This window comes from Solenopsis invicta, chromosome 4 (genome assembly GCF_016802725.1).
Source record: "Solenopsis invicta isolate M01_SB chromosome 4, UNIL_Sinv_3.0, whole genome shotgun sequence".
In the NCBI taxonomy this organism is placed as follows: Eukaryota; Metazoa; Arthropoda; class Insecta; order Hymenoptera; family Formicidae; genus Solenopsis; species Solenopsis invicta.
Window position 1 is genome coordinate 10,555,899 of NC_052667.1, and position 24,908 is coordinate 10,580,806.

The 24,908-nt window shown below is 34.1% G+C and overlaps 1 protein-coding gene across 4 annotated transcripts in view; it reads right to left on the reverse strand.

Annotated features, from left to right (window-relative positions):
• Positions 1-17,139: 17,139 nt before the first annotated feature.
• The window catches only part of LOC105196054 (serine-rich adhesin for platelets), a 69,275-nt gene continuing 61,506 nt past the window's right edge, over positions 17,140-24,908 (reverse strand). For all 4 annotated transcript variants that reach the window (XM_039448175.1, XM_039448171.1, XM_039448172.1 and 1 more), the window contains one exon: positions 17,140-19,236. In XM_039448175.1, the coding sequence (XP_039304109.1) occupies positions 19,208-19,236 (29 nt within the window). In that variant the 3' untranslated portion in view covers positions 17,140-19,207. The remainder of the gene's footprint in view (positions 19,237-24,908) is intronic.

Below are 24,908 nucleotides of genomic sequence, written 5' to 3' on the forward strand. Positions count from 1 at the left end.
TTTATGCTTTTGGGTCTGCTGAATTCGAATATTAAATTTAAAATTGTCCAAAGTGCAGGGAACTTTATGAAAATACGATATTTCTACACAAAAACCTAGTTTTGCGATACATATTTTCTAATAGTAATTTTGAACTCAAAGACCTCTTTTTTTATGAATTTCTTTAAAAATGGATCTTTTAAATCACTATAACACTAAATCATTAAATACTTTATAATTATGCATACACACATATTCATATATATATATATATATATATATATATATATATACATACAGGGTGTTCAAAAAGTTCCGGACCGGCAAAATATCTCAAAAATTAAGCATTTTAGAAAAAAATGTTTCAGATAAAAGTTGTAGGGTTTCAAAAGATCTATTTACTGATCTTATCAGTTTGATCTTGGATGGCGTCGCCAAGGTCAGATCGAAATCACATTAACTTTTTTAAATGGAACTGCCTACTTTTTATTGCATATTCTTGTAGCTTATCTCAAGACTTTTCCAAAACACTATAAACAAATGTATTTTCTTTAAGTATTTTTCGAGTTGTGAAGCTTGAAAGTTACAGTACATTACAGCTTTCAAGTCTCACAACTCGGAAAATACTCAACGAAAATAAATTTTCTTATAGTGTTTTGGAAAGGTCTTGAGATAAGCTACAAGAAAATGCAATAAAAAATATGCAGGGTGTTCCAAAAGTCCCGGACCGGTTGAATGTCCCGGACTTTTTGAACACCCTGCATATTTTTTATTGCATTTTCTTGTAATCGATTTTGAGACCTTTCCAAAACACTATAAGAAAGTTTATTTTCGTTGAATATTTTCCGAGTTGTGAGGCTTGAAAGCTATAATGTAACTTTCAAACTTTACAACTCGAAAAATACTTAACAAAAATACATTTGTTTATAGTGTTTTGGAAAGGTCTTGAGATAAGCTACAAGAATATGCAATAAAAAGTAGGCAGTTCCATTTAAAAAAGTTAATGTGATTTCGATCTGACCTTGGCGACGCCATCCAAGATCAAACTGATAAGATCAGTAAATAGATCTTTTGAAACCCTACAACTTTTATCTGAAACATTTTTTTTCTAAAATGCTTAGTTTTTGAGATATTTCGCCGGTCCGGGACTTTTTGAACACCCTGTATATGTCTATATATACATAGATACATACAGAGTATCCTATTGTATTTTTTTTAATTTTTTTATATTCTTTTTTTATATTTTTTATATTTTTATATATTTTTTTAAATATTGTTATATTTTTTATATATTTTTATTATATTTTTTTTCTTTTTTTTATGTTTATAAATTTTCTTCATGATATGGTGATTTAAAAGACCCATTTTTTAAGAAATTTACAAAAAAAAGGTCTTTGAGTTCAAAATTACCATTAGAAAACATGTATCGCAAAACTAGGTTTTTATGTAAAAATATCGTATTTTCATAAAGTTCCCTGTACTTTGGACAATTTTAAATTTTATATTCAAATTCAGCAGACCCAAAAACATAAAAATATACCAAATTCACGGGTTCCCCGTTATGGGCAAATTTCGGCCCTAAAGTGCCATCGTTCTTTATCTGGGTTCGGATCTTATTTTTCAATCGGTCTTAATACCGTATTTTTGGTGCAGAAATCCCAATCGATTCGGATTACCTTTTTTTAAATCGGTTTTAATAGCACATTTTCGGCAGAGTATCGCTTATTAAGATCGCGGGCAAAGTGTGCTAGCGTTTTGCGTGCATATCGCTTATTGAGATCGTGCGCAAAGTGTGCTAGCGTTTTGCTAGCGCTATGGCGACGCAGTTGGATAAGGTTTTGCTTGCGTTGTAGGAATCCCTTTCGCGCGTGATTTGCTGGACATTCACCCGCAAAATGTTTTCTGGGGGTATAACCGCAAAAGCGATATCAGAATACAAATTCGGCGCTAATGGTAGAAGTAATTCGCAAGTCATGTACTGCACGACAGTTTCGGAGCGAATTTGTCGGAGTCATCGCTGTTCCGGTTGTCGAACTGTTTTTCGCGAGATTATCAGCGCCGCTAGTTCGATCTTATCCTACTATAGGTCGATAAGATCGATTGTCTCGATCTTGTCTGCAGCGACACGGGTACGTCTACCGAGTGCCTGTTAGTTACAATCTTACAGATCGACCATCCCTGATGATCCATTCGTCCCGATTATATGGAGTATGACAATAGTACTATATTTTCTAACCATCGAAATTTTTAAACTCTCTGGAATTACAACAAAATTTCATAGTAAAATGTTAAACTCTTAAGGAGATAGTTACGTAAAATTTCTAGTATTTTACATTTTCCCCTTAGCTACTCTGATTTCGCTGGAGGTTTTATCCAAGGTTTCATTTTATCGCTTGACAAGATCGTGTTGTACGGTCTCGGACTTACACTAAATCCCGGAATATCACGCACGACGTATCGGTTATTATTCAGTGCCTTAGCTATCACAAAAGGTCCTTTGTAAGGCGATTTGAATTTCGAGCTTTCGCCAGGCTTGCTCTGAAGGTCGCGTATCATAACGAGGTCACCTTCTTTATATTTGCTCGGCTTGGAATGTCGCGCGTTATATTTACTTTTGTACGCTCGGAGTTGTTGACTTGCTTTGATGGCAAGGTCGCGGTTCGAATTCCTTGTTTTCTCGATATCGGAATCTGCATCGGCTAACCGCTAACCGATCAATAAGATCCGTAAGGCCTTTATCGTTATGATAGCGACGTTCGTAGCCAAGTAACAATCGACTAGGTGAAGTTTTAATCGCAGAATGAAAGATGTTGTAAATTACGTATTGCGCTTCCTCGAAACACGATTTCTATACGGACGCCGTTATAATTATTAGGAGTATAAATAAGTTTTCGCCGTTTTTTATCAAAAATTGGGCATTTATTGTGAAAGAACGGTACCTAATGTTTTATTCGAAGTATTGTCCATTGCTAGCCACTACTTTTTCCCATCTTTCTGGCAGCATACGGATACCGCGTCGGAAAAATGCTTCATCTTTTGAAGCTATCCACAAATCGAGCCAATTTTTTGTATCTTTATATGATGTGAAGTGTTGCTCGGAGAGCCATGCGCCATCGATCGAAACAGGTAGTAACCAGAAGGAGCAATATCTGGTGAATACGGCGGGTGGGGTAAAACTTCCCAATTGAGTGTTTCCAGGTAGGTTTGACCGGCGCCGCAACATGTGGACGAGCATTATCATGCAAAAGAATAACTTTGTCGTGTCTGGAGTAGTAGTGGGCACGTTTTTCCTTGAGTACTCGGCTCAATCTTATCAATTGTGTTCGGTAGAGAGCCCCAGTAATGGTTTCATTCGGTTTCAATGGTTTCATTTGAGCAACTCATAATACACGACACCAAGCTGATCCCACCAAATACACAACATGAGCTTTTTTCCATAAATGTTCGGCTTGGCTGTCGATGTTGAAGCATGGCCAGGTGGTCTCCATGATTTCTTCTTCTTTAGGTTATCGTAGTGGATCCATTTTTCATCACCAGTGACTATACGATGCAAAAAACCCTTTCGTTTATGCCTGGCAAGCAGCATTTCACATGTGAAAAATCAGCGTTTAATGTTTCTCGGCTTCAGTTCATATGGAACCCAGTTTCCTTGTTTTTGAATCATTCCCAATGATTTTAAGCGATGTGAAATTGCTGGTTGAGTCACTCCTAATATAAGTGCAAGTGCTTCTTGCGTTTGGCACGAATCTTCATCTAATAATGTTTCCAATTCCGCGCCTTCGTACACTTTCGGCCTTCCGCTACGTTCTTTGTCTTCGACGTCAAATTCACCGTTCTTAAACTTGTGAAACCACTCACGGCAACTTCTCTCACTTAAGGCAGCCTCACCATATGCTTCTACAAGCAATCGATGCGCTTCGGCTGCAGATTTCTTCAAATTAAAGAAGTAAATCAAAAGCTCCCGGAAATGACGCTTATTCGGCTCAAAACTTGACATTTTCGCACGAAAAAAGATATATGATGCTGACATAAAATTGCTAATATTTTAAGGTTATGTTGTTGCCAGATGTCCAACCTTACGATATAACGTTTTACAACAGACAATTTCAACCATAACATACTAGTGGCGCCATTTTTTGTGAAACGGCGGAAACTTATTTATACTCCTAATAATTTACCTATTGTCGATTTCAAAAATCTGTTGGCGCGCTCCGCGAGACCGTTTGCCCATGGAGAGGCTACTGCCATCCGTCGATGTTTGACTTTCAATGTTTCTAAGAAATCGGAAAATTCCGTAGATGTGAAGGCCGTACCTCGGTCGGAGATGATTTCGGTTGGTCGCCCGAAAATCGAAAGAATTTCAAATGAGTGATCACTTCTTTTGTGTATAACGCCGCGAGCGAGGAAATCGTCAACAATCTCTCTTATTTTTAACTTTTCTGCGAGCGCAAATCGCCTCGGTGTGTATGCATAAATTGCGTCGTTTTTAAGTCGAACTTTAACCGCGTAGCCGTCGTCGGCTTTGTCGGCCGTTTCATAGTCGACTTCGAGCAACAAAGCAACGAGTTTTTCTGTCGTTTCCGCATCGAAATCGGTAATGATCTCGTTATACGGGTGCGGTTGGGGACCGTCAACGCATCCCGCGATTTTTTGCAGCCACTTCGGTGGCTGCAGGGTCATCGGTCCGTTATCGCTATCGCGCGAGTTGTACACTGCTGTAATTCCGTGCGCGTCGAGGAAGTCACGACCGATGATTACATTCGCGACAATCCTATCAGCCTCTAACACGTGAAGTGTTATTTTCGCATCCAAATGCGCGAGTTGCGACAATGTAATTGTCGTATTCAATAGGCCTTTAATTCTCACCGGCGCACAGTGGGGCCAAATGAGAAATCATGTTTCTTAATTGTCTACAGCCTTTAATTCTTAACGGATTTTAATGTTTTTTTTTTTTAATTAAAACTTATTTAATTGCTAATTAAGTTAAGAGAGCCGATTTTGGAATTTGTCCTTTTTTCAAAATGGCGGATGTAATATGGCAGCTGAAAAATAGAAAATTAAATCGATATATAACAAATTGTGTATATGCGTGTTTTTGATGCTGCAAATTATAAATCTAATATTAAAATTACGAAACCAATAAAATAATAAATCAAATATGGCTGCCATAATAAAAAAATTATAAATATGAATAAATGATAAATGAATCAAATAATAATAAAATAGTGTTATTTTGACGATTAGTCTAACAATAATTGAAGAGTTTCGATATCAATATCCCTCGAAAAATGTTTCCATTGATTCCGTTGATCACTTATATAATGATCAGACAAAGTCAACAGCTTTTTAATGATATCTTTATTTGTTGTACTTCTACAATGTTTTCGAGTGTGGTATTCTCTGAAACGCTTAAAATCTTTATTATGTGCTTCTTGCGCTTTTTCAGATAATTCGCCAATGGGTAATAAATGTGAATTTGATTCATTTATCTTTTATTCATATTTATAATTTTTTATTATGACAGCCATATTTGATTTGTTATTTTATCGGTTTCGTAATTTTAATATTAGATTTATAATTTGCAGCATCAAAAACACGCATTACACAATTTGTTATATATCGATTCAATTTTCTATTTTTCAGCTGCCATATTACATCCGCCATTTTGAAAAAAAGGACAAATTCAAAAATCGGCTTTCTTAACTTAGTTAGCAATTAAACAAGCTTTAATTTAAAAAAAAAACATTAAAATCCGTTAAGAATTAAAGGCTGTAGACAATTAAGAAACACGATTTGTCATTTGGCCCCACTGTGCGGCGCACCGTTAAGCGCCTTATATTTTAATCGCAAAGGTTCGAGCGCGCGGTTTTCACGAAAGAGATCGGACTTCCGGTGTCTACCAAGACTGACAAATCGCACGCAACGCCGTTAAGCCTAGTCGCGGTAAGCGAAAGTCGATTTATCTCGAGGTTTCCACCGTGAACGCACGCTACCAGCAGTTCTTCCTCGGAAGATCCCTCGTCCGTAACCTCCTCGGAAAATTCTTCGTCCGCTGTCTCCTGGACCGCTGCGACGGTAGGCGTCGCTGCCGAGGTTGCCGCAAACGGTGTCTGCTCCTTCTTCTTCAACTTGTAGCAATCGAGCCGGTTATGGCCCTGAATTTTGCAGTACCCGCAAAATTTTGTGCTGCCGCCAAATTCCTTGGTGATGACGCTCCCTTTGTCGGCAGCTTTCTCGGTCGATACCTTGTCTCTCGTGGATTTAGTGTCGGTCGCGGCTTTTCCCTGCGGTTCGGCTAATACCGACGTAATCATTTGCATCTCTTCCAAGAAGTCGTCGATGGATCCGCATTTCAGTGAAACGACTGTCTCCGTGAGAGATCGGTTGCCAATCCCGCCAACAGGTGGATCGCGCTCTCTTCAGACAAATCGAGAGAGTGCATCAAGTCCAGTTTCTTCATTGCGTATTTGCGGAAAGACTCCCTGAGCGGCAGCCACTTTCGCGCTTCCACGGTCTGCATGGCAATGTGGTATAGAATCTTCTTCTTGAAACGTTTCAAGATAACTTCTCGGAAGCCGTGCCACGACTCCAACATCTGGCCTTGGCCTTTGTCGTACCAGCGGCGCGCTAGTTTCGTTAGCTTGGACGTGGCCGCAAGGTGGGTCACATCATCCGGCACTTGATGAATTGTCGACACTTGCTCCACTCGTTGTATCCACAATTTGACGTTCTCGTCGTCGCGCCCGCCAAACCCTGGGATCTGCGACGCAAGCATCTGCACGGCGTGTGAAGACACTATGGAGCTCAGGATAGTGCGACGCGTCGATCCCTGGCTTCGTGGAGTATGCTCCTCCACGACGGGCGGATCTGGCATTGGCGGCGGGAGAACAGGCATTGGAGTCCGCCTTGGATTAACGAAGTCAGCAGTTGCTGTATCAATTGCTGTTGAATCCTGTTCGATTCCAGGATCTGCGATTGCATGGTTTTGAACTGTTCAGTCATGCTCGTGAACGCTTCTGTAAGTGCGTTCGTTTCTGACTGCAAAGGTCTTCTAGATTCCTTTGAAGTTGAAGTCGTTCTGCTTACGCCCTTGGAGGCGAACTTCTCTCGGGGGTACAGGTCTAGCAATCGATGGTTCTGCTTGGATCATCGAGCACCATTCCGGCAAGGCCTGCTCTTTTTGCTTTCTCTCGGAGTTACTCTGCACTGAGAGCCTCTAATTTCGCCCGTTCCATCCTTCTTCAACTACGGGTCGGATAGTTAGTGTCCGTCCTCTGGGATTCTTCGTCGAAGTCTTTAATGGTGCTTCCCGTTAGCCCCACTTTCGTTTACGTGGCCGACGCACTCACATTCGTGAAGCGCGGTAACGATATCACTACTTGAACAGCGAGCACGCAAAATAACCACGAACTCCACACTATGCACGCAAGCAAGATACAGAGGAACTTGTCCGTTTTCTCCTTTTCTTTTAAACGGTTTGAGGGAGGTGGGCTGTATTCCACTTCTGAGCTGTAAAAGCCCTCGTAAGGGCGTTTATTTTTTAAACCGACCGAGCGGGCGGATAACGTCAGGCCACGATTTCCGTGAACGTTTCTCTTCTCTATGCTAAGTCTGAAAAACCATCGACGCCTCACAACGAACCGGCGTGCGTGTATTACGCCTTAGGTACCAGGACGAGGAGAGGCTCGGGGTGAGACACAAGTATCGTTAAGTCAATTAACTTTAAGTTTATTTGAAAGACCACTCACTGATACATAAGCACTTTTATAAAGAAACGGTATAACCGCGAAAGCGATATCAGAATACAAGTTCGGCGCTAACGGTAGAGGTAATTCCCCAGCAAACATTTTGTATGCAAAAGGATATCAAATTGGCACCAATTTCCAGCGGAATTTCGTACCAAAACCGTATCCTACTGTGTCCGCATTAGGATGCCAGATGTAAACCAAATCTGATGAACATATCTGAAGTCAAATTGAATCCAATACTAGAACAAATTTGATAATAATAATGTGATGACAAAATGGCATCAAACACAAGCCAAATCTCCCCTTGCGCGCAAAAAAATGTTATCTGGGTGCAAGCAACTTACGAACAAATAATTATCCGATACAACAGCAAATCACATGCAAAATGGTATCCATTTGCATGTGATATGCTGGTGTATCGGACAATACATGAGCTTAACCAACTTGCGGGCAAAACTCACGCAAACCGCGTACATAGTTCACATGCATAAGACGCGCAAACTTGGCGCGCAAAAAATGTTATCTGGGCTGTTATCAAACGTGCTGATAGAATGATACCAAATACAAATCAAATCTGATGTTTCCGAGACCAACAAAAAAATTTATTTTTTTTTAAACCGATTTTATTATTCTTAGCTTAATTTGTATCCACTGTTTCACATATAACATTTTAATTTACTTATTACAATTGCGCATTATTTTATAAATTTTTGAAAACGCATTTCGGCGCCGGCGGGATTCGAACCTAAGATTTTGGAATAACAACCTAACACGCTGACACTGAGCTAATCGTATACATGTGATAACGTTAATAAAAAGTTATATTTGAAGTAAAACTGAATTGAAACTTGCGTTTTAAATATCACGCGATCACTGTCACTAACCCTATGGTTATTTAGCCTTAGATATTTTTAATATTAACTATATAAATAATTAAAATTTTTTCCTGGTCAGATCAGTCAAAAAATAACAATTAGAAGTAGTATCAAAGCATAATAAAACATTATTGACGTAAAGAGCAAAAGTCAATTTTGCAATTAATTGTTATAAACAAATTGTTAAAAATGACTGTAGAGGAAAACTGATTGCACCAATCGATTTACCGGGAAAAATTAAAGAAACATATATGATGCTTTCTTAATTGTTATAGTTTTTATAATTGTTATAAACAAATTAGTTGCATAATTGTTTTGACAAAAAGATAATGGTCAAATTTCGTAAAGAGAGCATGATGTGCGTAATGTAATATTTTATCCTTGTTTAACTTTTGGTGATCAACAAGGATTATGTCATGCGCATTATGCGCTTTACGGAACTTAACTAATGTTGCATTCTTGTGTGATAAGTACTCATTTTCGTAATAGCAAGCTTGCTTACTATCTGCCATCAATTTGTCAATTATACATACAACAGATCTGTCTACTATCAACTTCCAATCTGTCGTGTATTTTGTCAAAGGGATAGTACCCAGGTAGAACATGAAATCATAATAAAATCATGATGACATCAAATATAAGTCATTTTGGGAAAAATCATCATGACGTCATTCGATACACTTTTTAGAATGATTTTATGATGAATTCTTGATATACAAATGATTTTTAAGTGATTTTTTTAACTTTCTACGTAATAAAAGAAATCACGATTTTATCTCTGCCGCAGATTTACTTTACATACCCCATACAGCACAGAAAATTCCAGCAACATTGCAGCAACGTTGCAATGTTGCAAATTGCAATGCAATATTACGGAGACATTGCAGAAACATAAATTAACAATATGCCTGCAACATCGCATTGGATATGCCAGTAATATTCCGGAAACATTGTAATATCATAATTTTTTAATAAAGTAGTGACAATAAAGAGCCAAAGTAGAATATTCGCGTATAATAATATATTAATTTAACTCATCCATAATTATTCATCCGCATTTAGCAAACTAAGGTCGGGCGACGTTACTAAATTTTCCGCTGAATCTCTACATTCCCTAAGAATACAACCGTCCATATATCGACTGTAAATCGACTCATCCAAGTCAGGCTTTCAAAGTTACCTGCAAATCGACTTTGCATAGACGTCTGCAGACATCCTTCAAATGTTGACTGTAAAGCCCGTATCAGACTACACATTGAAAATTGAAGATTGAAGATTAAAGATTGAGCTTTGGCCAATCAAAATAAAAGGAGTTAAAATTTGCTTGTTTTGATTAGTCAAATTTCAATCTTTAATCTTCAATCTCAATCTTCAATGCGTAGTCTGATACGGGCTTAAGACGTCTAGAAAAAGGCATGCGGTCCCGTGGTGCTGTGTGCATCATAGTATTGTTAAGAAACATAAATATTTATATCAATAGATGAAATAGGTCCATATATGAAGAAACCTCGATCTACAGCCAATGAACAAATAATATTTTTTAATTGTTTTTTAATAAAAATTTTTTTATATTTAATTTAATTATTGTATTATATTGATATATATTTTCTAATTGCATCTTATTTAAACAAATAACAGAAAAGTTATTCCAGATGCTATTCTGCATTTGCAAAATTAGTAAAAAAAACTATAATTTTATATTTGTTTATATAAATATTGTGCTTTAATTATACATATTTCATTTTTTCGATAACATATATTGATCTGATCTACCAGTTATATACACATATCAGCATAAAGTGTTCACAGGTCATCATGAGGAATCAGTTCGCAGCGATCACGGAGGTCAAGCAACGTTCACCAGAGTCGCGACTTGGATGGGTGACCGCTTAGAAATTTCCGAAAAAATATTCCCGAGATTTTTTTTTTTGCGAAAAATGTTTTTAAAATGTTACACAAATATTGTTTTGTTTATTGGAATTATGTGATGTAATAATATTTATGTTAATATTTTGGAAAAATGGGATGTTTCAATGCAATATTTCAAAAAGCGGACATTTTAATGTTGCTGCAATCTTCCAGCAATGTTGCAGCAATATTTTGCAATCAAAATGCAATATTACAATGTTTCAATGAAATCATTCTACAATGTTCCTGCAATCTCTCTGTGCTGTATGGGACGTATGTTTATTATCTTATTAAAAATTATAAAAGTTTTATGTAAGAAGAACCCTATGCAATGCTTGTTTCAAAAAACACATTCAGAAAACTATAGACATTTTTTCTATAGTTTTCTAAAGTAAATTGGCGGCAGGGATACGTATGATAGCGCAACATAATGGCAACTGTTGCCATCGGTTTGCTGTCCGCGTTTAACAGCATATTAACGGCATGTTGTAAAAATGTAAAATTGAATGTGGAACACCATTCCACACAAACGTCACATTTGAAAACAGTTAGAGCAAGTATTCGTTTCGAGGTTACAACAATCAGCTCCTAATTAAGATTTTCATTGAAGTGTGCTGGTGAATTAGTCGCGGTGGCGCCTAAGATATAACACCTGTAGCCGTACTCGACTCACGAAAAAATCCTCCATGGCGTAACCGCCTAGCGGTAGCGCCAGCACTTGTTTGCCTTATACACATTAATTCGGCTGAATTATATACATTCAACTATAAGATTTGAATGAGGTATTCCACATTCATAACTGTATGTATTTTGAAATCAACATTACCGTATAGAAACACATTAATCTATAATAAGCAAATCACTATAGGAACAAATGACGGTGTCATATCTCATCTATCGATCATAATGAAGTCACATATTTTAATTTTCATATATAATTGTATTTTCTATTGTTTATATTATTATAACAATATATTAAAACAATTTAAGTATTTTGGAAACTATAAAGAATGATTTTGTCTGTAATATAGTGTAAATTTCTTTTTCATTTTTAAATCATTTTCGCGTCATTTCTTATCGGTGACTTTTAAATGAGAAATAAAGTCATGATGATATCCTGATATCATCTTATGACCTTTGTGTTCTACCTGGGTATTACATTCTTGCGTAAAAATTGCTAACATTTTTGCAATAGCAAACTTGTTTAATATTTGTTATAAATTTGTCGTCAAAACTTTCAACAGATTTGCTTGTTTTTCAACGCCAATTTGTCATATATACTCTGCCAACAAGGTTGTAGTATATTTGGTACAAATTTGCTAACAGTACCGGAAATACCAATGTATGCGGACCAAAATCTGTTACCAACCTTTGCAGCTGCAGAAATGGTTATAGGGATCGCGAGTCGTTTACTGCACGACAGTTTCGGAGCGAATTCGCCGGAGTCATCGCTGCTCTGGTTGTCGAACCGTTTTTCGCGAGATTATCAGCGCCGCTAGTTCGATCTTACCTATTATAGGTCGTTAGGATCGGTTGTCTCGATCCTGTCCGCAGCGCCACGGGTACGTATACCGGGTGCCTGTTAGTTACAATCTTACAGTACTAATATCACAGATCATAGACCTAGTTTACACCGAACACTTGTACTAACGACACGTGTACTAACAAGTAACTTTCTATTAAATTGTTTTAATTTTGACAATACGTGTAAATGTATACGTGATATCTATATTTAATTAATTATCTTGATTCATATTGTACCAGCTTAATATACTATTCATTAAATTTATTACCGAAATTAAGATAATTAAACAGAAAGTTACTAAATATTACGCGTATCAAGTATTCGGTGTAAACAAAGCCATTCTTACCTATTGTCCTATTCAGTCTTCATATCACATTACTCAGGCTGAAGTCCCATGAATTGCTATTTTTCGCGTAACGCGTATCGCGTAACCAATCAACTTTATAAAAAGGCTCAACAAAAGACGCAGAACGCTTCTGATTGGTTACGCATTACGCGTTACGCGGAAAATATGGGACTTTAGGGACTCACATCACAAGTCTCGTCATGACTTCCACTGTTTAGAGCCACTTGCACCAACGCCGATTAACTTAAATTTTTCTATCGGAATTGATATTTGTCGTTAAGTAAAATTGACCAATCATGGTTGACACTTAATCTGCGATTAGTTAATCGGCGTTGGTGCAAGTGGCCCTTTAGATCCGTTAGATCCGTTAGCGCCAGCGGGAATCGCGCCAAAACTCGGTACTGCGGTTACCATGGTAACCGCGTGCGCAGTCTAGTTGGTGGAGGAGCAACCCGGCCCGTCTAGCAGCACTGCACGCGCAACCCATAGTTCATCGAAGAAAAATCTGTATCAATCTGCAGTACTGACGTCGAGTTTGTTCCACTGTCCAGGGCTGCATTCAAAATGAACATCCAAATGCACCTAAATATTTTAGCCTTTGTTTATTGAACATTAAATAAGAAGAAAATGATACTTGGGTGCATTCGGACGTCCATTCACCTAACGCACCTTAGCATCGCCTTAATTACGCATTCTACTATGAACGAGTGTCATATTTTATTCTTCTACAAATAACTATCTCCTTTATCATTTTTTGTTTAGTAATATTGCTAATACACTACTTTTTTCTGTTAAACATATTTAATGTATTTTGTCAACGTACATTGAACTAAATTCAATGATTATATTTGCTTCTAATTCAAAACAATGTTTTTAATATACTTTAAAGCATAACAATTTAGAATATTTTTGTTTCATTAAAAGCTTTCTAATCATGTGTAATTGTAAATATTTTAGACGTTTCTTTAACTTTATTTCATTTTAAGTTGAATCTTTTCTGTTGAATCTTTTAGTTTAATTAAAATTTAACTAAAACAATCAAATAAAAATTTAAAATATATAAATATGTACACAGATATTCTCAAAATTTACGAATTAAAATATGTCAAGGAAATTCTCGAAAAAGTAAGTAAAATAGTTAAGTGTAATTTTTTATTTCAAACAGTAGCTTTAAAATATAAGAGTTAAAAGTTGGTCAGTCACAAACTACATTCAATCAATGTTATAAATCAGTAGTTAAAACTAATGATTAATTTTTTAATCAACACTAATTATTTTTAATCAATAGTTAGGTTAATTACAATTACATAATATATATAATTTATTATAATTAATACATTTTATATTGATTAAACGTTTAATAGATTAATGCCTAAGATTATTTTAAGGCAACTAAAAAATTTTATTTGATTCCTCAAAGCCTTACGAATATTTGTATTCCTAAAAAATTTAAATTATCTATTACACATACAAGTTCATAAAAATTATATAATTTTTAAAATTATATTTAATTTTGATTAAAAATTAATAATTAACGATTATTTTTAATTAATGTTTAATTAACGCAATCAATTAAATCAATTATAATTATGCTTATCATTAATCGTAATCGTTTATTGTAATCAAAAACAAAAATTTTACCGCGATCATTAATTAATAAATTAACTTGCTTAATTGTAGACCATTGCACATCGTAATTTTCATTGATTATTTATTGTCCATGTAACGTTTGCAATAGCTAGTCTGAGCATATATATATATGTGTACGTAATGCTGCAAACATATTCATAACACTGCTCTTCACACTCTTCAGTTGTATGCTTCACACAATTAAAGTTTTGGAATATACATATGACTGACTGTTGCCAAGACCATCTAATTTACGAACATTAAAAGGATCTTAAAATAACAAAATTACCGACATTTCAGGGTACAATACTCTCCAAATTGATGTTACAAGCGTTTTTTCTAATGAATACAATGATGTATGATTTATCAAAATTATTTTACAAATTATAGAAGTTATGTTAGTTTAAAGTTTCGCGGGCGATTAATACCACTTCAGTTTCGTCCCTGCGGTGTGGCTAACTTCCGACTCCCGTTTTGGCGATTGACGTGTAACATGTTGATATCTGATTATAATATTTGGTGTAATAATTTTATAAATCTGTAGATTTTTGTATTCTTATTACTTACATTTTACGTACATCAAATATTATAATCAGATGTCAACATGTTACACGTCAATCACCAAATCGGGAGTCGGAAGTTAGCCACATCGCAGGAGCGAAACTGAAATGGTATTAGTCGCCCGCGAATCTTTAAACCGACATAACATCTATAATTTGTAAAATAATTTTGATAAATCATACATCATTGTATTCATTAGAAAAAACGCTACAATTTTTATTATATAAAAATATTCACTTTACCATGCAAAAGTTGTGCATGTCTCTTCGTTCTTTAACATAGATAATTTCTTTAAGTAACCACTGTGCTCACAATAAAGTTAAGTTCCAACCATTTAATTTGATATTATATTTATTGGGTCGCAATATTTTAACAGCGTATTCTGGATGTAAAGTGGAGCAAAAAATCTTAATACAAAAATGTCGAGGCTATAGTACTTTTTGTAATGATAACCAGTATATCGCGTAGAATTCGCGCGCTCAGGCGCGTAGCTGGATAGCCCGCTCATCGGTTTATCATTTGTCACTAATTTCACAAGTTCATACAAACTGAATGTAACTACTAAATGTATAGGAAAGATGTCAATTTGTATTATGCTCGCTAAGTAAATAACGAGTCAATATTGCATAAAAAAACATGACAAAGTTTTTTAGTATAATATCAAAGTATAATTACAGTGTGTGAACAGTGTGATAAAATAAAAATGGATTATACATCACAAGAATATTTCGATATGTTAATCACATATGCTAAAGCTAATCAAAGCGCTTATCGTGCAGCGGTTATGTATGCAGAAAAATTTCCAGAGTGTAGAAGACCAAGACATGGTGTATTTTTGCATTTAGTTTCCCACGCTCGTAACACCTGCTCATTAATACCATTACATAAAGATAATGGTGCTGGTCGAGATCGTACTGCCACAACTGTAGAAAATGTAGAAGCAGTATTGAATGCCATTGATCAAGATTCAAGGAAAAGTATTCGTACATTGAGTCGAATGCTAAACATACATAGGTGTTCAGTACATCGCATATTACGCGAACACAGTATGCATGCGTATCACTTCCAGAGGGTGCAATGTCTAATGCCACAAGATTATTCCAAAAGAATCGAATTTTGCACATGGCTATTAGAAAATGAAGAAAGACACCCCGGTTTTGTTCATAAAATTTTATTTGTGGACGAGTCATATTTTACACGTGAAGAAATTTTAATACATTTTTAATACATAATGTTTATATTTGGAACGACAAAAACCCAAACGCATATCATAATAAATTCCAACATAAGTTCCAAATTAATTTGTGGGCTGGAATTGTTAATAACCAAATGGTATTATCTAACATGTGTATTTGTTTTAATTAAAATTATTATTGTATTAAACCACTGAATTCGAAGAAATTTTAATATTATTTTATAGATAGGACTATTTATTTTGTCACCAAGATTAAATGGAAACAGATATTTTGAATTTATTTTAACTGATTTGCAACAACTACTTGAAGATGTGCCATTAAATGAGCGATTAGACATGATTTTTCAACATGATGGAACACCTCCTCATGCTACAAGAAGAATCCGAAATGCATTAAACGAAACATATCCAAATCGATAGATTGAACGTAACGTTCCAATTAATTGGCCGAGATCCCCAGATTTAACACAAATGGACTTTTTTCTGGGGACATCTAAAACAATACATTTATCAAAATGAATCAATTGAAAATGAAGAGGAGTTGCAACATCGAATTGATGAAGCATTAGGAAAAATTACTAATGAAATGATCAGAAATTCCGGTCGTAATTTATTAATACGTACACAATTATGTTTACAATCAAATGGAGGACATTTCGAGCAGTTATTATAAATGACAAAAAAAAATTAAAATACATAAATATTGTTTATGCAAATACATGTTTTACTTTTCGAAAAATTTGTCTTTATTTTTAAAAAACCATGTATGATAATTGAGAAATGAAAAAAGCCTATTTAATTTGTAATATTATGTCGTAATCCAATGTTGGTTTAGAATTGTATTTTAAGATCGACAAATAATCGCTTGCAGTTTGTATGAACTAGAAATTAAAAAGTTTTCTCAAAATTCGCTTTAATCAAATTGGTCTTTTTTATTTATTAATTTGTGTTGTCCACAATCGGCCGAATTCAACTTACTATTATTTATAAAAATTATTTAATCATTTGTTTTCCTTTTCAAGTATATTCTTTCCAAATTTGCAAATCATGAAAGTAAAATTTTATAATTCAGTATATCATCAAGATTGTAATAAAAATTGATATTGTTTTATAAATGTGGACGATTTAATTTTATTTCCTTGATTAATTGTAATTATACGATTTTACGCTTTATAAATCGTGAGAAATACAAAAATAATAATAAATTATTTTTTGTAATTACTTTTTATGTTGAAAACGTAAAAATCCTTGTTTTGCAATTGTAAAACTATAAAATCTAATAATTATAACAGTAATAATTAGTGACGTTCTTAGGAATCAGATGTATAGTAAAAATAAATGTTATGTGAAATCAGTGACAAATGATAAAACGATGAGCGTGCTATCCAACTACGGGCCTGAGCGCGCGAGTTCTACGCAACATTACTGGTTCTTTGATCGGTTATAATTCAAAAACTACTATAGCCTCGACATTTTTGTATTAAGATTTTTTGCTCTACTTTACATCCAGAATACGCTGTTAAAATATTGCTCGGTGATTGCAAGACACCCTGTATATACACACACGCACGCACACTCTCACACACTCGCGCGCACGCGCATACACACACACACACAGAGTGAGAGAGGTGGGGAAGAGGGCATTATGGCTACTATCGACAATATGGCTACCCCTATTATTTCCGTTATTATGTGACATACTCTAACAATTGTTTATGGAGTTATTTGTTTAGTAGCTCGCCGTTTTTTAGTGATGCTAATATGCCAATACATAATGACTAACAATTGTTATAAAGCATTTTTACTTTTGAACATTTCTAAACTTTTTCAAGGTACACTTTTAAACTATAATTATATACACTTCCTCATTATTCTTAAACTTGAGTGCATTATCACACGACACAAAAATACATACACTCGAGTGTTTTTCTGTTATTTAACTTTTTATTTGACTGTATAAATTTCAAGTTATACAAAGTTAAAACAATAACATGAAATTTTGTTAATGATTTTTTAAGCGGAATTTTTATATCGAAATATTTCTTTAATAAATCGATTGTCATTCTAAAGAGCGGTGTTTAGAAACATTAAAGACATCATTTTATGCTTGTTGTTCAATGTTAAACAGGGATAATATTTTTAATAAAATTTCTAATGGTATTTCTAAAGCTTCTGAACGCAGGAAAATTTTAAACAATAGAAAATTAAAAATATAAAATTTTTTAACAAGATATTGTGTTTCTTTTAAACTAAACTAATTTTTTTAAATTATTTTTATGGGAAGCCATATTACAACCACTTTTTTTCTTCCGCCGATTATGCCGTGCATTAGATATTTTAGGACGTGGTTTATAAATCACGTCCTAAATAATAAATATTTCATTACTTTGAGTCTAGAATCTGTCAAACAACACTCTGACAAATGTAATCGTTCAAGTTTCAATTGAAAATATTATTTATAAACAAAGTTATTCAATAAAATGAAAATGGGTATACCATATTACCCTCTTCTCTTTTCTCTCTCTCTTTCTCTCTCTATTTTTAAGCTCAAGTTGAGTGTCTCACTTATTCTTGTATTTTAAACACATAAGTTTTCAATACTGTTGCCAATTCAGAGAATTTTGTACCCTATAATAGTTATTCCGATCCAGGTCCTCTTAAGTAATCGTGATGATATAATAATATTAGAGGATTGCCCATTGACTGCTTAGTCTTAATGGCACTCCGTAAGGAATCATCTTCATTAATCATATAAACAATTAAGAAAATGATTTACATATAACAAATTCCTAAATTCTTACCAAAATCTAAACAAATTTTTAAATTTACTTTTAATGGTGACAATATTAATATTAAATTTTACACAATTTTTCTATATCATATAAAATAATTTTAAAACGGACAAATCTCAAATTACAATATTTAGACGATATTACTTGACATTTAGACAATTCAGTCTTCCATATATTATTATTATATTATTATTATTATTATATTTAATAATTATAAAATATATTTCGTTTTTAATATGCGCTTTAGAGAAAAATAAATTCTTTGTATTTAGATAACTACATAAATATATCTAACCTATTTGTACAACTATGAGACGGACGATTATTTTAGAATACTTAATAGCACAATATTAACTCTATTACGATTTGTAATAAATTCAATTGTATCTCTATGTTTACAATCCATATAAGAAAATTATCTTTGGTTGTTTTATTAAAAGGATGAATTTGGCTCATTCTGTGCTATTGGCTTGTGTTTTGACTATTTTTGTTGCGACTGCGTAGCAATGACGCATCGGAAAGGGAGTAAGTTCCAGGCTCGAATACCGGTGGATATTCCAAACCAGGATAATCGGGTGGCGGAGACGTTGGCGGTGGTATGTACGGTAATAGTGGAGGCGCCAGGTTTTTGCCGAGATTCAGAATACCCTTATGGTTGAATGAATATCCACCATCGTACTGAAAAAAAACCATAAAATTATTTTGCTAATAGGAAAAACTTGAGAGCGGTCATCCCTTTTCCGTGGGACTATCAAAACCATTATACATTCGCTAATGCATCCATTTTCGAAATTGGTACTATATAGCACTTCTATTTTACAGCATTGCAAATAAGAATGGTTCAAATCTATGTCAAAATCATATGGTGGGAGCATAATCTTTTTACCACCATTTTATGATATATACATATTATATATATATATATATATATATATATATATATATATATATATATATATATATATATGCAGGATGATTATTAGTGACTGTTACAGCGTTTTACCCTGAGAGTATTCATACCGAGAGAACTTGTAATATACTAAGCGCTCGTTAGATGACAACTGCTTCAGCCGGCACGCGCGCGCGTGGCCGAGCAGTGTCGAGTGATTATATTAAATACTTTTATATCTACATAATTTTTATCGCAACTTTTTAATACTTGTAATTCTCTCAATTAGTTTATTTATTAATAATAATTTACGCTATTATGTAATACTTTTATTTATTAACCTAATTAATAAATAATAGTAGTAATTTGAGTAATAAATGGAAAATATAACGGAGTATGCACGGCTTTCCCTGGAACAACTTTTATTATATTTTTCTATAAAAGTTCTCATAATTTCTCATGTCAACAATTTGTAAGTAATTGTGTGAACTTATGTAAAAATTTTTTTCAAATTTTCTTACATTTTTCACTAAAACATAAAATATAAAGCTTTATAATATCACAATAAGATCAGAACAATTCTATGAGAAAATATAAAAAATTTTAAGATTTTCTAATATTTTTTCACACTTTTCCAAAAAAACATGACATAAGAAATCACATAATTTCTCGGAATATTTGCATGTGAAGTTATGTAAAATTCTTCAGATTTTCTAACACTTTCTTAACCCTTAAACACGTAAGTGGGTCTGAGAGACCCCATATGAAGTTTTCAACGATTGCTATCTAAAGACGGAATGAGATAGGAGGTTCGAATCAAAACGTAAAAAAAGTTTGAAATCTCTTTCGATTATAGTTGATCAACTTTTTTGGTCAACTAGAATTCGAACGGCACGGCAACAAAGTTTTGTTAGGGTCAATGCGACCCATATAGTGTGTAAGTGAAACTTTTTTTGTGAGTATTTTACAGAAAAAAGCTGGACAAAATACGTTCGAACAGGTCAGTTTGCGGATGTTACTCGCATATACTCTGTCTAAAGTTGGAATACTATAAAATGCTGTAAAAAAGAATTTTTCCGAAATATATCATAAAACACATCAATTTTCAATTTTAGACACGATTTAATCAAAAATGCCTCATATTCGCCTTGTTACATAAGTACATTTTTTAATAGAAATGACAATGATATAATTTTTTTTGAAAGTATGAATCTTTAGCTTTAAAACGCCATATTGTAAAGTTCTTCAAAATTTTTTGTTGCAAAGATGATTTTTTTTTTTTAAAGTGGATTTTTAGATGCCCAAAATACCTCATATTCTCCATATTACATAATTATACTTTTTAAAAGGAATGACTTTGACAAATTTTATTTTGAAAGCGTGACTCTTTAGCTTTAAAACGCCGTCCTTAAACATTTTTTGTTGCGAAGATATGATTTTTTGAAGGAAAAGTGGATCAATTTCTCATTTGATCAATTTCTCATTTTTGCTTAATGGTTTTTCTTTTATAATTTCACAATAAATTATTTTTCGGCAATGCCGATTGTGCAGTCACACTTCTGAGATTTTGAACTTCTGTTTAAAAAAAAATCGTAGAAAAATATTGATTGTAATCAAAGTTATAGCTTCTCAAAGTTGAAAAAATCTCTCAGAAATGTGTTTCCGTATTGTACAGGATCGGTATGTTTAAGAGTTAAATCTTTTTCTAACAAAAAATGAAAAATACCATAACTTCTCGAAGAGCGATTCCATAATTATGAGAATTTTTCCCGAAAACATCCCTGATAAGTTTTTCTCGTAATCTTTATACGAATTGGAACATTTTTCGAAAATAATTGGAATTACTTGGAAAGTGTACATCTTGTCTTTGAACTTTTCATACGTGTGAATTCTAAAATGTTTAGAGATTTCTCATCTTACAATTTTTATAAAATACTTTTAACTATTTTACATTTTATAACATTTTATCTGAAATTATAGAACAAAAAATAATAGAAATCTTAGGATACTTCATAATTAACACATTAAAAAATTTTAAGATGTAAACATTCAAAGTATTTATAAAAAGTAATCCAATTCTTATGAAAAAATCTGAAAAAACTATAAAATTATACAAATATTCTAAAAAATTACATTGTATATACAAGTAATCTGAGAAAAATTTTTCAGCAGGTGCCTGTACGTATCACTCGACCTACTCGGCTGCGCGCGCGCGTGCCGGCCGAAGCAACTGTTATCTAACGAGCACTTAGTATATTACAAGTTCTGTCGGTATGAATACTCTCAGGAAAAAACACTGTAACAGTCATTAATAATCACCCTGTACATATCATAAAATGGTATACACAGGGTGATTCAAAATAAACTATTGGTCCCGAAGCTGGCATATTTGTAATCGAATTCTGAGATGATTTTTTCTTTTGCAAAAATTTGTCCGAAGCTTAGTTTTCAAGTTACAATAAGAATTAGCGTATGACGGATTGGATACAAGTGGTAGACAGGGGCGGCGCGGCGCGACTCACTGTTACACGCGTGTGTTTCCGTGGAGCACCTCCTACGCTCAAATGACTGACAAAAGTACACGGACAACACGTTCCTATTTAAACTTTCTCTCTCTCTCTCTCTCTCTCTCTGTACGTGTCTCTCCCCTTTCTTCCCTTCGTGTGCGTTTTAAAAGTGCTACTTTTAACTTGCAAGTGCACATTTAAGTAATCTAATTTGCATTAAATTTTATTATTCGCGGACGTATGTACATTCATTACATACTTTTGTCAGTCATTTGAGCGCAGGAGATGCCCCACGGAAACACCCGCGTGTAACAGTGAGTCGCGCCGCCCCTGTCTACCACTTGTATCTGACCCGTCATACGCTAACTAATTCTTATTGTAACTTGAAAACTAAGCTTCGGACAAATTTTTGCAAAAGAAAAAATCGTCTCAGAATTCGATTACGAATATGCCAGCTTCGGGACCAATAGGTTATTTTGAATCACCGTGTGTGTGTGTGTGTGTGTGTGTGTGTGTGTGTGTGTGTGTGTGTGCGTGTGCGTGTGCGTGTGTGTGTGTGTATATATATATATATATAATATATATATATATGTACTACACCTTATATATACTATTACCTATATATATACCTTATATATATATATATAAAGGTGTAGTACAAAGAAATCCATTATTTTTGCATTAAATTAAAGGCTTTATTTAGCATAGTTAGAATGATCCGATTTAGTTCAAATATGCACCGTTTTGTTCGATAACTTGTTGCCATTTTGAAGGTAATTTCATTATGCCTCTCTCATAGAAACCTTCGTCCCTATTGGCAAAAAACTGGGACAGTCGATTTTCACAAGCTTCTCTTGAGGCGAATTTTTCACCAGCAAAATTATTCGCCATATACAGGAACAGGTAGTAATCATTTGATGCTAGGTCCGGACTACAAGGTAGATGCATAAGAACCTCCTAATCACGCTCCTGGAGCTTCTGGTGAGTCACTATCGATGTGTATGGCCTGGCGTTACCCTAATGAAACACAATTCCTCTGCTATTGGCCACTTCTGGACAACTGTTTCCTTCAGACGGTCCAATTATTGACAGTACAGGTCCGAATTAATTTGGCCATAGGGGTGCAGCTCATAGTAGATAATTCCCTGCCAATCCCACCAAACATACAGCAAAACCTTCCTGACCGTCAATCCTGGCTTGACTATCGTTTGCGCCGGTTCACCGTGATTCGACCACGACTGTTTTCGCTTGACGTTGTCGTAAGTGACCCACTTTTCATCACCAGTAACCATCCGTTTCAGAAATGGGTCGATTTTGTTGCGATTCAGCAGCGATTCGCAGGAAAATTCGGTCCATTTTTTTGCGTTAACTCGTGTGCACCCATCGAGCTCCTTTATATATCCAGCCTTATTTAAATGGTTCCAAACGGTTTTTTGTGTAATGTTTAGCTCCTGGGCAATCAAAACAGTGCTTACATGATGGCTGAACTCGACGATTTCCATTATTTTATCGACATTTTCAACAATTGACCTTCCAGGGCGTGGTGTATCTTTGACATCAAAATTACCGGAACGGAATCGACGAAACCAAAATTGCGCGTGATTGGCTGTTACAGTATCAAGACCATAAACATTATTCACATTTTCAGCCGCCTGACTTGCGTTTTCGCCTTTATCGGAGAAAAACTAAAATATGGCGTATTTTCTCTTTGCTGGTGTCCATCTTTGACTGGCGCTCAAACAATACTGACAAGCAAACCTACCCAAGTGTTACATTCCGATTTTGATAAGCTTTGAATATATTGTATTCTAAGTCAAAATAAGAAACACGTATTTTTTTATACGGGCCTATACGCACTTTTAGGGGGTGAAACACCTCTTTAAAAAAAATCGGTTTTTTTCTTTCGAAGCATATATCGTCAAAACTATAAGAGATAAAGAAAAATGTTTTAAATGAAAGTTAAATGGCCTGACAAGTACTTTATACAAGTGATAAAAAATTTTTTTATTTTAATTTTTTTTATACTTTCCCCGTACCTATTTTTTTTCAAAATTTGTATTTCTTTTTATACGCAAAATAAAGCTTATTTTATTACGAATTCAACGATATAAGATAAAGTTATCTTCCGACGTTCCCATGTTCCAAAAATAATTAAAAACTTCTCTATACGCATGGTACGCACATCCGTTCGTGCGCTACGGAAGTGTTCCCCTCCGATTTTGACGAGCCTTTAATATGTTGTAATACAGATCAAAATAAGGGACACGTATTTTTTTATGTATGCCTAATCTCACTTTTAAGAGGTATAACATCCATTTTAAAAAAATCGGATTTTTTGTTTCGAAGCGTACCACTTTGATCAAAAACTTCCAGGAATTCATTCAAAAAATTCAAAATACTATTTGTCAAAAGTGATATTGCTCCCTTCAAAGTACTCCCTATCGACTGCAACACACTTATGTTAGCGCATTTTTTTTCAATGTAAACACTTTTGTATTATACTACGCATATGTAAAAAGATTACGAATCTGGCAGATAAAAATTGATTATGAATAAGAGATTAAATTTTTTAAATATTATTTCTGATATGCAAATTTATATCATAATTACATAATTATATCTGAAAAATATTTTAAAAAATTCTTCCATGGCCTAAATATAAACATCCAATGGCTGATAAATAAATAAATAAGATTAAGTAAATAAATAAATAATAAATAAGAATTTAAATAAAAAAATAAATCAATAAAATCAAACCTAAAAAAGCATATAAAAATATAATACAAAAAAAGTCTTATAGTCAATCAATAAAAAAAAATATTAACAATAGACGCCATAAAGCGAATATGGATGAAGCGCGTGTATAGCGATATAGATATTTTTAGTTTATTTCTAAAATACGTGTCTTTGGACTATAACTTTATCATACATGTTTGAATTTGTTGTTAAATATG